The sequence below is a fragment of the Natator depressus genome, chromosome 2 (assembly GCF_965152275.1).
Source record: "Natator depressus isolate rNatDep1 chromosome 2, rNatDep2.hap1, whole genome shotgun sequence".
Lineage (NCBI taxonomy): Eukaryota > Metazoa > Chordata > Testudines > Cheloniidae > Natator > Natator depressus.
This window is the reverse complement of record NC_134235.1, coordinates 57,066,166-57,080,891: the sequence shown is the minus strand read 5'-3', so window position 1 is coordinate 57,080,891 and position 14,726 is coordinate 57,066,166. Positions and strand designations below refer to the sequence as shown.

Sequence of the window (14,726 nt, the reverse complement as noted above, 5' to 3'; positions counted from 1 at the left end):
AGGGCTCGGGGCTCTGGGCCAGGGAGGGAGTGGGGGCCTCAGGCATAGGTGTAGTTTGACTTCTATTTTGGGTGGGCAGGAGCCAGCAGGCGTCAAACAGGCTCTGCTCAGCAGGGTCTGGGGATGGAGCACTACCTCCACCCCCTGACTCACTCAGCAGGCAACCCACCTGACTGGGTTGGGGGGGTGGGGGTGGACAACCAAAAATTATAACTCATAGGTGGGGGGCTCAGCTCAAAAAGTTTGAAAACAGCTCAGGATGCAGGGAGAGGGGTAGTTAGGGGTTGAGTGAGGGAAGGGGGGGTAGCTCAGGGTACAGGCGGGGGTAGCTAGGGGCTCTGCACGTGCAGGGGGGTAGCTCAGGGTGCTGGGAGGGCTCTCCCTGTGGTAGATGCTCCCCGAGGGCTCTGCCAGCCACAGGGCCGGGTCCCCCCGCCCAAGCATCTCATACCAGCTGCATGAGCAAAGGGAGCTGAGGAGCAGCTTCAACCCCCTGCAGCAGCAGGAGATGATGGAGCACCATGGCTGCCTGTTCTATAGCACCAGCCAGAGCAGCAGCTGTCCTGCACTGCCCAGCTCTGGCTTCTGGCCAGGGGGTGGGGAGAAAAGGAGGTGGAGGGTGGGGGTGGAGTGCCCCAGGACTGCCTTGCTCTTGCACTGTAGTTTGGGGTGGTGCAACATCTCCATGTCCCCCCAGCTCTGTCCATGGGCTCAGGGCTCCTGCCCCATGGGGAGCACCGGGGCTCAGGGCTCCAGAATTCAGCCCTGCTGCTCCCGGCTTCAACCCCACGGGTAGTGCCAGGAATCAGGGCTTCAACCCCGCGGCTCCTGGCTTCATCCCCGCGAGAGATGCTGGGGCTGGGGCTCTGGGTTTTAGCCGCAGGGTCCCATGGACCCCCTGAAAGGGTTTGCAGACCCCCTGTTGAGAACCGCTGCCTTATGGTACCTCAGACAATTAGCCATTTCTCAGCGAGACTTTAGCCAGACATGTGTCTTTAAAAAAGCAGCTGACACAAAGACTTTGCCAAGACTTGTGGAGGTACTGTTTGAAAATGGTATTATTAAATATTAAACCAAGCTTTGATTGTGCCACTAATTTTAAGTGAGGCAGGATAGGTCCCCTGTTTTAACTGGGAACATCACTTTTAAAAAGAAAAGCAACAAACAGTCTATACTTTCCCAGTGCAATTTTAAAAAAAACTATTTGCTGAATTAGAATTATATGGTAAATATATTTTGATAAAAGTTAATTGTTTGTTTGTAGTAAAGGGAATTTTTTTTTAATAACATCTGAAGTCATTATAGGTCAGTGAGCCACAGAGTATTAAACAAACCAAACCAAAGCATAAGTAAAAAAAAATCGGTGAATCCTGCTGCTTTCCATACACATTCACATGTACTGCACAGAAAGAGTCCTGTCTCCTTCTGTATCCTGCTTCCTTCCCAACTCACCTTCACTAACTGTATAGAAAGACACAGCACTGCCTACATTTTCTTCAGCTATGTATTCATGCACAAAACCGACAGAATGCTGGCAGATCACATTACCAAATCCATTGTGCATGTGCAAAGTATGTTTTTTAAGAACTCTTATAACTGCCAAATCACAACGGGATTTTTACCACACCACTGAGAAGCACATCTGCAACCTAGGAACTTTTCCCTGAGAAATTTCAAGCTTCTGCCATATATTATTGATATGCTTGAGATATTGGGGGAAAAACCACCTTTTTTCATAATAATGAAAAAGGCATAGTTTTTCACTCTTCATTTTTAAAAACAGCTAGCCCATTTTGACTCAAGCTTGCAAAAAAGAAAAAAAAAACCAACAACCTCCTCGACTACATTAAGACTGGTAAATTTCAGCCAAAAAGGTGGGGGAAGTTGCAAGTCACTGAAAGTGTTTTATTAAGATTGCACAAATACTTCCAATTTAACTACCCATTATAAAGATTATTATGAGTTTGGTTATAATATGTGCAATATAAAGACAATCTTTCTAAGTGTACAGTGGGCTAAATCTTGAAGGCCTCTTTGGTTTTACTCATTACTTATTTATTTATTCAGACAAAATTAATGGGATTTGCCTAAGTAAATACTGAGTATAAGGGATTCAGAACTTGGCCCAGTATAAAGGCTTTCCCATAACCCATAATTTTAAAAAAGTATTATTAATATTGCAAATAAATAAAAATTACTGTGCATTTCTCCTGAAAACCTTATTTAAATATTCATCTTACATTTTCTTAGCCATTGCTCTATCAAAATCTGTGCAAGAGTTACCATACATTAAAATTTTGAAAAAAAAAAAACCCTAAAAAAGCCCCCCAAAACAAAAAAAAACCAAACCAAAACCAAAACAAACCCCCAAACCTTTCAACTAACAGAAATGTGGCCCACAGGGATAATAAAATCCATGTAATTACCTGCTGCAGGATCTGTAACTGCTTGACTGGTGACGCCAGATGGTGGTTCTTGAAGCTGGTATGTTGCATTAGTGGAAGGTGGTGTTGGGCTGGTGTTGCTGCTTGTCATATAATGTGACGGGTAGGGTGAACTATTATAATACTGTGCATATTGACCCTGGCCAAAACTAGGATAAGATGGATATTCCTACCAGACAAAAAGCAACATCAGAGTTTCCTTTCAAGGTTTTGCTACTTTTTAGTATACATTCCAAAATATAAGTAAAAACACATGTCTGAGTTCCACTGTCTTCACTGGACTGTACACAGTTGAGCTGACAAACATGAGATTGTAAAAAGTAAACCTAAATTTCACATACTTTTAGTAAATTTTTTCAAAAACAGAATATTATTAGATATATTATTGCAGTTATGTAAACAAATGTTAAAAATAACCATGCAGCGAGTTCTTTTATGAGATAAAAAGGAGGAAAAAAATTCCCTTGAAATGACAGTATCTTTTTCTTAGCAAAATCTACCAAGCTCAATATTTTTGAAGGGGAAAGCACTGTGTGACTTGCTAGTTTGAAATACAGTTTTGTCAAATTTTCATTTAATTTTATTTAGAAATTTACCTGCTGTGAACTATTAAATCCAGTAGAGTTTGTGAGTGAATTATTTCCTGTATATATTCCTGATGATGTTGTAAAGCTGCTCCCTGAAATGAAATGAAAGATGATGTTAATTACTAAAACACTCTATCTGAAAATAACTCCACCACAGCAAACTTGTAATACTTCCCATATGTTGACCACTTTGATTGTCATCAATACTAAACATGCAGAAACAGGTAAAGTGATAACTCATTATTTCTGACCCCTATATTTCATTATGTAGTTATTGTGTAAGAGGAAAAATGAGTCTGATGGAACACCTGTAATTCACAGAATGGAATGGGATCAAATTTAAAAATATCTTTGGTTTGGTTTCATATAACGCCTGTCAGACTTAATGTACTAAACACTGACAAGTGCAAAGTAATGCACATTGGAAAAAATAATCCCAACTACACACATACAATGACGAGTTTTAAATTATTTACTACCACTCAAGAAAGCGACCTTGGAATCACTGTGGATAGTTGTCTGAAAACTTCACCACAATCCGCATCAGGAGTCAAAAAGGCTACCAATACGTTAGGAACTATTAGAAAAGGGATAAAAAAAATAAGACAGAAAATATCATAATGCCACTATATAAATCCATGATATGCTCACACCTTGATTACTGTGTCCAGTTCTTGTTGTCCCATCTCAAAAAAAGGATATAATGGAACTGGAAAAAGTTCAGAGAAGAGCAACAAACATGATCAAGAATACGGAATGGATTCCAAAGAAGGAGAGACTAAAAAGACTAGGGCTGTTCAGTTTAGAAAAGAGGCACTTAAGGGGGGATATGGTAGAGGTCATGAATCATGAATACTGTGGAAAGCGTGAATACAGAAGGGTTATTTACCCTCTCCACAATACCAAAACCAGGTGGCACCTGACTAAATTAATAGGCAGATGGTTTCTAATACAGACAGGAGGAAATACTTGTTCACACAATGCACAATTAACCTACGAAATTCATTGCCATGGGATGTTGTGATGGCCAAAAGTATAACTGGGTTAAAGAAAGAACTAGTTAAGTTCTTGGAGGATAGGTCCATGGATGACTACTAGTCAAGATGGTCAGGGATGCTGCCTGGCGTCACCCTCAACCTCTGACTTCCAGAAGCAGGGAGGGGAAGACACGGGTAGATCACTCCAATTGCCCTGTTCTGTACACTGCCCCTGAAGTTCTGGCACCGGTCACTGTGGGAGACAAAATACTGAGGTATATGGACAATTGGTCCGATCCAGTTATGGTCTTACTTAAAGTAGTAAGCTTTTAAAGTTCTTTTAAAAATAATATTGCAGTACCCATAAGCTTGATTCTGAAAGGTGCTGTGCACGTACAAATCCCACTGAGGTCCATAGGAGTTGTGGGTCCTTAGCACATCACAGAATCAGGCCAAACGTTGTCAATGATTGAGAACTGACATTGTTCTCAGTGCTTTACAAACACAGAGGAAGACTCAGTCCCTGCTCTAAGCAGTTTACAAGCTTGTCCAGTTGTGAAAGCCATTATGGTTCACTAATTGATCATAGATAGCCTTGGGCGGTAAACTTTTTAAAAAGAGGTTACTGGCCATAACACCATGGACTATCAACATAGATGCCAAAGACTGAATGAACACAGAGACCGAACTACTCCCTCACCACTAGCCACCAAACATAGACAGATGTTGAATGTCTAATCTGAGGAGCCGTGGCTCTAAAAGGGCAGCAACCCCATTCCAAATGGATTGCCTTCACTGGTTATGCACCCAGCAGCAACACTGCTGTGAGGTGAGACATATGGATACATAGGGAGAAATTACAGAGGCTGCAGAAAGCCTGCTATATGGCAGAACTGCTGAAGTTGTGCTGAGAGGGAGTAAACGAGAATGCAGAAAAGCTGCACATTAACCTGCATTATTTGTTTATAGCCTCCCCTCCTTCAAATCAGTTTTGAAACACTATGTAAACAAAGACATGCTGCAATCTAGGGCAAGCAAATAAGTGATAAGGAGATAAGCTGAAAAATGAAAACAGATAGAAAGTGAGATGTATAAATTCATTGCTCCCTGGCACTGCAACACATTACATTATTGGCTGAAATGTGTCAAGATCATAGTAACCTCCAAACTGGTGAGACAGTTTGTGGTGCAATTGACTGAGACACTGACATAATCCTGTGATTTAACAACAGAGAAACCTAACAAGTTAGATGCCTCTGATGCTGTTGAAGGTTTGGGTTAAAAAGATAATGATGAGATAAAAAAATAAAAACATACTCTGAAATAATTCCAGGCTTCGCATCTAAATGTACATTAATTGCAAGGAGTGCAGGTCTGGGTGCTTGCTCTTCCTTTTTTCTTTTATTTTTTTTTTAAATAAGCCATGTCAGGAACAATGTACGTCCCAAAAATCATGGGGGAAAATATTAAAACAATTCAATTGTGAAAGTTAATGAAAACGTGCACACTCCATGGCCACCGAAGACCTTGTACGCAGTGGGTGTGGGGGATGTCCAACTGCGTTCTGAGTAAAAATACAATCTGAATGTAATGCAAGAGACAGTAACCATAAGAAACATTTAGATTTTTTCCTATAAATCTTTATTACTTTCCACTATTACTGCTGGGGCTGCACAGTGGTTGACAGATGCTCATAAACCTGTGAGCTAAATCAGAGTGCTTCAGCAGAGGAGTTTGCATCCTCAGAGAAATACTACTCATGAAAAAATACAAGAATTTAAATTTAATTTAAAGTTGAGGATCAACACTATTTTTTTACGTTTTCATAAGCCAGAATGAAGATGCAGAATCTTTTAAAATGCAAAAGTCTTCAAGCTTTTTTTACTTCCATGAATGCCACGGTTAGGGGAAATAAGTTTGTTTGTTTTTTTAATTCACTGATGCAGAAACACATGTACAAGCATTATAGGTTTGTCATTTGAATTATTCTAAAAAAGAAGTACAAGGCCTCTCATATTTTAAAAGTTCTTCTTTAGTTACTGCATTCTCTTTTCACAATGTGTGTTGGCAGATAATTTACAAGAGCAAAAGAAAAAAGTAATTGCACCCTGGTCAACATATCACCAAAAAAAAAAAAAAATCTCTTTCATCTTATGGTCAGCATTGGCTCCTATGGAGGAGGGGTGGGGGCCGCACAGACCGTAACAAACATGAAACAGGTTTCTCAGAAAACTGCTGTGTGGGCCACCCAGGGCTACTGGCCTAAAGTTGTTTTTAAAATACTTCAATTTTTGCCACATTTTTTAATCAGCTGTGTGTCATGGCACAGAGCATACTGTTCCTGTATGAGATGAACAAAGAACTGTGAATATTTATGAAATATATAGGCTTACTGAAACAAACTGGCCAACTACAGGATTTCTAATGTGATAAAAGCTGTAAATTGCAGGTCAAAGGTCTAGTTTGCAAAGAACAAGGACCCACATTAAAGTGAGGAATCTCAGTCAGCATATGAAGAATGCTGGAACCTGCTGGGACTAGTATGCAGCTCCCATGTGTAGAACTTTTCTCCAGTACTTCTACAACAGGCAGGATGCTGTCCTCCCCTGTGTATTTTCTACAGAAGTCCATTTGCTTCCCTTGATCAGCCTCCTTGCCATGGGCTATGTCTATCATCAGGGCACAATATATGTGGCAGAAGTTGGGCTTTTCCCTGGAGGGCTGCACTATGAAGGCCAGATGGGCTATTTAAACCCAAGGTTTCTTTCTCTTCCTTATGCTGTTTAAAAATCCTTGGCAAACTCTCCCTATTCTTCCTAGTAACTGCTTGGCCATCCAGCACAATATTTTTAAACTCCATAATAATAACTAAATACCTTAACATTTACTTTTTTTATGGATGAATTCCCAAACCCACTGGTTAGTATAGTCTGAATCATAACAACCTGTGTAACTAAAAGAATAGCAGCACTCATAAATTTAACACCAATACAGCTGAATGATACATTGATACAAAGTAATATACACAATTAAATATAGACAAGGGCTTATATTTCTTTGATTTTTAAACAGAACTGCACAGCTGCAAGTGTGGTCCTTCTCTCTGCTTTTGATTCCCTTACACTTTTCTAACCCCACCACCTCCAGCCTTCTCCCTGCTCCATTTAATCTGACTGAGCATTCCCCACATGTACCATCAGTTCCGAAACTATGGGCTCAGGGCTACAGCCTTAGTCAAGTGGTCCTTTAGTCAAGAACTCAAGGATCATACTTCAGAACACTTACCAAAAGGGGAGTGAGAAGCATAGTAGTTAGGAAGAAATAATTCCCCCACCTTCTGAATGTAAAGATGAAAAATTCAAAACAAACAGAAGCCCAAGTGCCAAGATAATGTCTGTGTGGATACTCACACAGCCATATGCCTCGTGATTTTCAAAGTTGGCAGCTTTTCCTTTAGCTATTGTTCAGCTAATCACCATGCCAGAATTTTAGTATGGACAGGCAAGGTATTGTGTAATTGCCTGCACATGCACTACAGCAAATCTACATTTCAGGTGATATTTGCTCCTAATGGGAAGGGCTAGCATAGTGGCCTCCACACAATGTATGTGCTGCAGGTGCGGGTGGTAAACCAGATACAAAGGGGGGGAGAGGAGGTATGGTGGCAGTGCAGGCACACCAGTGGTTCAGGGTTATCTTGCAGCCCTCCCTGCAACAGACAGAGACGCCTCCAGAGGCACCAGCCTGGAGGGTTGTTAATGGAGCAGACCAAGGGGGCTATAATTTTGATCCAGTGGTTCAGAAACCACACTAATGAGATGAGGAGCAGTAGCAGCTGCTATTTCAGCCTCCATGGAAAGGCTGCATTGAGAACCTGCAGCCTGCCCATGCATTCATACAGGGGGGAAGGGGAACAAATCCATTCCCTCTCTGGAGGTCTCTGAACAAATAACAATGATTGTGGTTTTGGGTGGGGAAGCTTAATTCCAACCTTGAAGAATAATTTAAGCCTTGAAGCTGTTGAATTTCCAGAACTAAAATTGTGAAGGGGAAACACACATTCCTGTTTATTCCTAGCACCTATCAAGTCCGAATGCAAAATTCATAGATTCAGAGACTCCAAGACCAGAAGGGATCATTGTGATCATCTAGTCTGGCCTCCTGTGTAGCACAGGCCATCGAACTTCCCAAAAATAATTCCTGTGGGAAATTATTTTTTAAAAACCATCCAATCTTGATTTAAAAATTGCCAGTGATGGTGAATTCACCATGATCCTTTGTAAATTGTTCCAGTGGTTAATTATCCTCACTGTTAAAATTGTACACCTTTTTCCCAGTCTGAGTTTGTCTAGCTTCAACTTCCAGCCATAGGATCCTGTTATACCTTTGCCTGCTTGACTCAAACCCATTATGAAATATCTGTTCCCCGTGTAGTACTTAGAGATTGTAATCAAGTCACTCCTTAACCTTCTCTTTGCTAAGATACAGAGATTGAGCTCTTTGTGTTTATTACAGTAAAAAACCACTCCTGCATGCACTCTACCACTTATCTACATGCCCCCCCCCACCAATGCAGTTATAGCCCCCAAAAGTAAGCTAGTACCAAGTTTTTAAAAATATAGAATTAACCCAATTAAAAGACACACTAAAAAGATAATGGCAAGGAAAACATGGTGTAGAAAAATCCTGTAAAATATTATTCTTGCGATGGGTTTGTCCAGATGAATATTTAGTTTGCAACAAACTGGGGTGTAACTCTACCCAACACAAGCCTGCTACACTAAGCGTCTACATGGGTCCTGCTGACATGCACTAACAATTCTTAGTATACTTTTATCTACTCTGCTTTCAAAGTGGGGTAAACCAAAGCATATTAAGGAACCATTAGTGCATGGTAGCAAGGTCCATACAAATGCTTTGTGCATGCCGGGCTAGTAAGGTAGGTTTACACCCCAGCCTATCATGAACTAAGGGTTCATTCTGACATGTCCTAACTGCAAGAACAAAAAGACTAGTTGTGGTTTTCCTCTACCTCCCTAAAAACTACTCCAGCGTTTCATTTGGATGATGACTGTCATCTCCACCCCAACTTTCTGTAGGTATCCCACAGGGCTCCAATCTTGGCATCGTCCTCTTCTCCCTCTCTACCTGCTTTCTGGGTCATTTCATTCAAACATGATTTAAACTGATGACTTATAGTTTGTTCTCTGCACTCTTGACTTTTCTCCTTCTGGTCAAAATAAAATTATGGCCTGTCTCTCTGACATCTCTTTATGGATGTCTCGCCATCATCTTAAGTTTAACCATGCCAAAACAGAACTTTTAATCTTTCCCTTCAAACCCTCTCTTCTCTGAGTCACCCTGGACACAACCATGATCCTCCCTGTCACTCACCCTCATAATCTGGGCCTGGTCTTTGATCCAGCTTTCTAGATCTTTACATTCAGGCAGTTTTTAAATCTTGCTGCTGTTTCTTAGATAATTTCTTGGCCTTTCTTCTTTATCCATATAGATCACTTCAAACATGTCATCACCTTCTTTTCATCCTTCCACTGGCTCCCTATTCACTGCATGACTTTTAAGGTCTTTCAGAGCCTATGCCCACTCTAGCTATCATCTCCCATACACTACAGCAATGTTGACTCTTGCCTGCACTCTGCCAATGATGCCAGTTTCCATCACCCATTTGTAAATTTTCCAACAAGTACCTTCTCACTTTCTCCCATGGGGTTTCCTATAAACAGCTGCAAAACCACCCTTATTGCCCTCCCTCAAATTCCTCCTTAAAGTTTTCCTCTGCCATGATGCCTACAAAAAACTCAATGATGGTTAGGTAGCTGGTGTGCTGCACCCACTATTTATCATGCTAACTAGCATCATCTCATTGTTTTCCCCCAGCCTGTTTTATCTCATCTTAGACTCTAAACACCTAATTTTTAGATGTATCTATATGTCTAGCTTCTATGGGTGTTAGAGGCCTAAATACCTATAAAAATCTGGCCCTAAACTTGTCTTTTTGTTAGGTATTGATGCACTGCCTGGCACAAAAAGGTCCTGATGCATGACTGTGGCACCAAGGCACTACTGAAATACAAATTGTTAACAACAACAACATGCTCTTCAGCACAAGTATTTCCTAGTGAGAATGGACTATAAGATTTATTGATAGAATCTGCCTTCTGGGAGTTGCTTGTATAATCACTGATAAGTATTTTGAGCTCTTACTCCAGCTAGTTAGTTTCCTTCAATTCTGATGACGTGACTATCAGCAGACAGTGAAACCAATAACCTGATTTTGATTATTCCCATTCAGAATAGAAAACTTTTAATTACCAAATAGATAAAAGTAAACATACTTATTTGGTACTGTCTTGTCTCCTGACTGCTGGGATGCAGCGTACCTAGATCTATATTTAAGAAGCTATGTGTCAGATGATTACCTTTTCAATACTGCAGTTGCTCTGCTGTATCTGAACTAAGGGTTGGATCAGTACTTCCTAAAAGCCATCAAACATAAGTGAAGCTTTGTCTAGTTAATCCAGTAATGCATGTCTGCTTCCGAACGTCTGATACAGAGTTAATTACATCTAGAAACTGTAACAGGTATCATAAAAACTGGGCCAACATTTTCAGAAACGATTCTGGGTGCCTGAGACACCCTACCCCTTCTTTTCAGAGATGCTTATCCCCGACAACTCCCACTAACTGCAACTAGAGAAGCATGTACTCTGCATCTCTGAAAATCAGGTCAAAGATATCCCAAGTTGGGCACCCAAAATGAGAGGCCACTTATCAAACAGAGGCCTAGATGGATGGTCAGATTCCAGAACTATTCACACCCAGTCAGTGAACAACAAAGGTAGGAATATGCATGCTACATTTATAACACAGAAAAAATATATTGTAATGTCATATTTAAAAGAAACAAATAAGTGCATCTAGAAAAAAATGTAATTGACAATATTTGCTAGCACTTACAAAGCTCTACACCTTCAAAATACTCTAAAAATGTTAATTAACTCTGACAAAGGCTCTGAAAGGGACAAAAAATATTTACCTGTTTTACAGATAGAGAAAACAGACTCAGGTGTTAAGTTAAATCTGGTCACTTCCTATACTCATAATCATGCCAATTTTTTCCAGTACTATGCTCTGAAGCACATTAGTTCACTATTTATGAAGACAAAATTATTTGTTGGAATAATAGAATAGAATATTTACATTAAAATGCTAGTTTAATCATTAAAGGTGGAATTTTCAAAAGCACCGAGGGTTAGCCTAACTCTACTCCTATTAAAGTCAGTGGGACTTTTATCACTGACAGCAATGAGAATGGAGTCAGGCCAATGCTGAACACTTTTGAAAATCCTACGCTAAACTGATATTTGTTTTATTCTAAATGGAAAAATGAATAGAGCAATGAAATATACTATAAATGGTAATACATATGTATACAGACCTTGCATTTGGTAGCTATATGGTGCCTGTCCTGGCTGAGGCGTGCTAAAGCTTGTCCCATAGCTTAGAAATCCTGTCTGTCCAGGAGACTGTGATTGTGACAATCCACCTTCTGTCTTGATGCCTGCCCACAATGCACCTAAATCAGTTAGTGATAGCAAATCTATTTGTTCATATTCAAACACCGACAGACAATAAAATCACATAACTAGCAGTACTTTAAACATACACCTAGTTAGTAATCACTGCATGCATTTTTGTAATGATGCTAGTGGTATGTGCAGTAGAGGCAAGGGAGAAGCTGCATGTAAACGTAAGTTCACCAGGGACAGTTTCAGCTCAAAACTGCGGTTTTTAAAAATCAAGAGTTGCAAGAGAAATGAATATATGGCAAGTTGCCCTTTCCAGAAAGTTGCATAATTTTTTACTCATTTCCTGCCAACTCAGTCAGAAGCTAACATTTCCATAAGTTCACGAATTTCATAGATGGCAGAACACCAATTTCATATAGTTTCAATGAAGTGTAACATAACCCACTCTTTTTCATAACATAACAATTGAGATTTGCATTGTGCAATATTTATGGATAAAGGATCAACAATCCTACTTTTTTCTTACACAGCTCCAAAGAGGCTTTTACAGTATTATAAAAAGAAAATCCTCTTTAAAAAGTGATTAAATTAGGCCCATTAGCACATAATATGCCTTTTCAAAAATGGTATGTATTGTAAAACATATACGGTTTTTAACCAATGACCAAAATAGACATACATGATGCTAAATATGCCTTAGAGAGGAGCTCTCAAACAGGGAGGATACAGCAAAGCTTCATTAATCTGCACTAATGACAGGGAAATCCATTAAAAATTATGCTCTAACAAAACTCAGCCTGATCCAATGCCTACTGAAATGGAAAGGCTCGCACTGACTTCAATGGGCTTTGGATCAAGACCTAAATGAATAAACAATAAATATCAGGAACAGACATCACAACAAGTACATTATTTGGACACTGGAGTTTAATTTTAGCTATTAGTGATATTTCATAATGCATATTTTACAAAAATAATAGTCTTAGCAATATAGTAGTAATATGAGTAATGTAAGACTAGTCTCAGATCTTATTGCAGCAATCTGTGATTACCTCTATACTGAGAGGTCACCATTATTTGGGGTGAATCATAAAGTGTGGATGAGTAGCAGTCTTTTGTAAATGACAAACTATAAATCCATTTACCTTTTGGTTCAAGTCTTAAAAACTCAAGTCCTATGATGTATGAAGGAGGGAGGTGCGAAAAGTCATTACACTTGTACAATATGCAGTTATATGCCCCAAACAGTCCAATATGCATGACTGCATATTTTTCATGCGCTCCTGAGATACCCATTTTGAAATTATGGCCCTTCACTTTTTTCTAATTCCTTCTGCATAACTGCCAAAGTAAGTTGTGTTTAAATAAGGGTTGGTTCCCCTTGCTGTTCCCTTTCCGCTTATATTTCACCCTGCAATTAAATCACAATGATGAATCTGACATATGGGCTCACTGTGAAACTTCCACTTTGTAGCGTTGGTATCAGTAATTCCCAGGAACGTTATCCTCAACTTTCATAATTTGAAAGACCCTGGAAACGCTCATGTGAATTTTTTTTAATTAGTTTAAACTGAGATCAAGTTAAGAAATTTTAGCTCCTGCTTCAACTCCCAGCCTTTGAGCGTGTGCAGAGAGCATTTCTCCTAGTTCATGCCTCCTTCCAGCATGAGGCAAGCAAGGGACGTAGCGGGTAGGAAGCTGGAGGTGGATGCCAACTGGAAGGTAATGTGCCACTGACAGCTTCCAGTTCTGGCCCTTCTGCAAATTTCTAAGAAGCAGGCGGAGGAGCTTTTCACCTCCTGACACCCCACAACTCCTTGTCTGCTTTCCTCCAGTGGCGTCACTTACCAGCTCTTCATGCTCCTTTACCCTCTCCGTTTCTCTTCACTAGTCCAGACACGCAAAGAGAGGTAATGGGGAGAGACCATGAAGGTACTATCAGGATCCAGGGGGAGAAGCAGCTGGTAAATGAAGCCTTTACAATATGCCACTAAGAAAACACACAGGCAGACAGCAGTGGAGTGCCTCAGGAAATGAATAGCTACACTTCTCCAGCTTCCTCAGTAGCTTTGCAGATGTACCAGAGCCAGCAGCTCCCTAGGAGCTACTTGTCAGTGGTATTTCCTTCCACCCCACTTCCTGCTTCCATGAGTTCAGCATGGTAGAGATGTAGGAGGTGAGAAATAGAGAGACTGGGCCTCTTCCTGGCAGATACTTAAGTACTGCTCTGAGTGGTGCTCCCTGTGCCTTCAGAGCAGCACCTTCCCAATAACTGCCTCAATCAAGGAAGCTGAGAAAGGGCTGGGATTTTAATTTTCAACCTCAATTTAAAGTGACATAAAAATTAATAAATCCCAACTAGATTTTAGAGAACATGGCCTTTCAAATTTTGAAAAGTGCATTTTCAGTAAGTCCCATGCCAAGTCTACGTTATAAACTTACATAAATACACCTCTCAGGGGTGTGAAAAATCCCCAAGGGCTTCTCCCATCAATGTAGTTACCGCCTCTCCTGGAGGTGATTAACTAAGCCAATGGGAGATGCTCTCCTGTCAGCACAGTAGCATCTTCACAAAATGCTGCTGCACCGTTGCAGAGTTTTAACTGTAGACCTGCCCCCAGACTTAAAAGAGAGAGAGAGAGAGAGAGAGAGAGAGAGAGAGAGAGAGAGAGAGAGAGAGAAGAAGCAAATTTTCTCTTTCAGATGAGTAGGACATATCCTAATGCTGCTATTTTGCTCATTCCACAAGTGTTGGAACCCGTAGGCATGGAAAGAGAGAAAGACAAAGTACATGACGCAGAAAATGGGATTCACCTGCAGACCTGGGAGGAGAATTTTGACTCTAATACGGTGCCCATCCTGCTTGCTTTGTGCAGATGAACAGTCCCATTGTCTTCAGTCTGACTGCTCACATGAGCACAGACTGCACGACTGGGGCCTGAAGATGTACTTAAATGTATCTGTACACAAGGAAATACTCTTATGTCAACTCCCACAGTATGTTTGCTTTTTAATGCTACTGTTAAACAACAAGATACATAGCTAAAAGAACCTTGGCTGAGCCCTGAGGTGGACAGGTAGGAAAACAAAAAATGCAATAGGCCGTATCACTCAGCCAGTTTTTCAGTTGTAAAAAGGAGTTCTGTAATGCAAAATGTGCAAGACGAA

General features: G+C 40.5%; 1 protein-coding gene across 10 annotated transcripts in view; it reads right to left on the bottom strand.

Annotated features, from left to right (window-relative positions):
- EYA1 (EYA transcriptional coactivator and phosphatase 1) overlaps positions 1 to 14,726 on the bottom strand; it is a 225,684-nt gene that overhangs the window by 67,825 nt on the left and 143,133 nt on the right. For 6 of the 10 annotated variants that reach the window (XM_074944239.1, XM_074944241.1, XM_074944238.1 and 3 more), the window contains 3 exons: positions 11,468 to 11,605; positions 3,041 to 3,123; positions 2,427 to 2,613 (listed from right to left, as the gene is read on the bottom strand). In XM_074944239.1, the coding sequence (XP_074800340.1) occupies positions 2,427 to 2,613; positions 3,041 to 3,123; positions 11,468 to 11,605 (408 nt within the window). The remainder of the gene's footprint in view (positions 1 to 2,426; positions 2,614 to 3,040; positions 3,124 to 11,467; positions 11,606 to 14,726) is intronic. The other 4 variants (XM_074944242.1, XM_074944243.1, XM_074944246.1 and 1 more) reach the window with 1 other exon arrangement.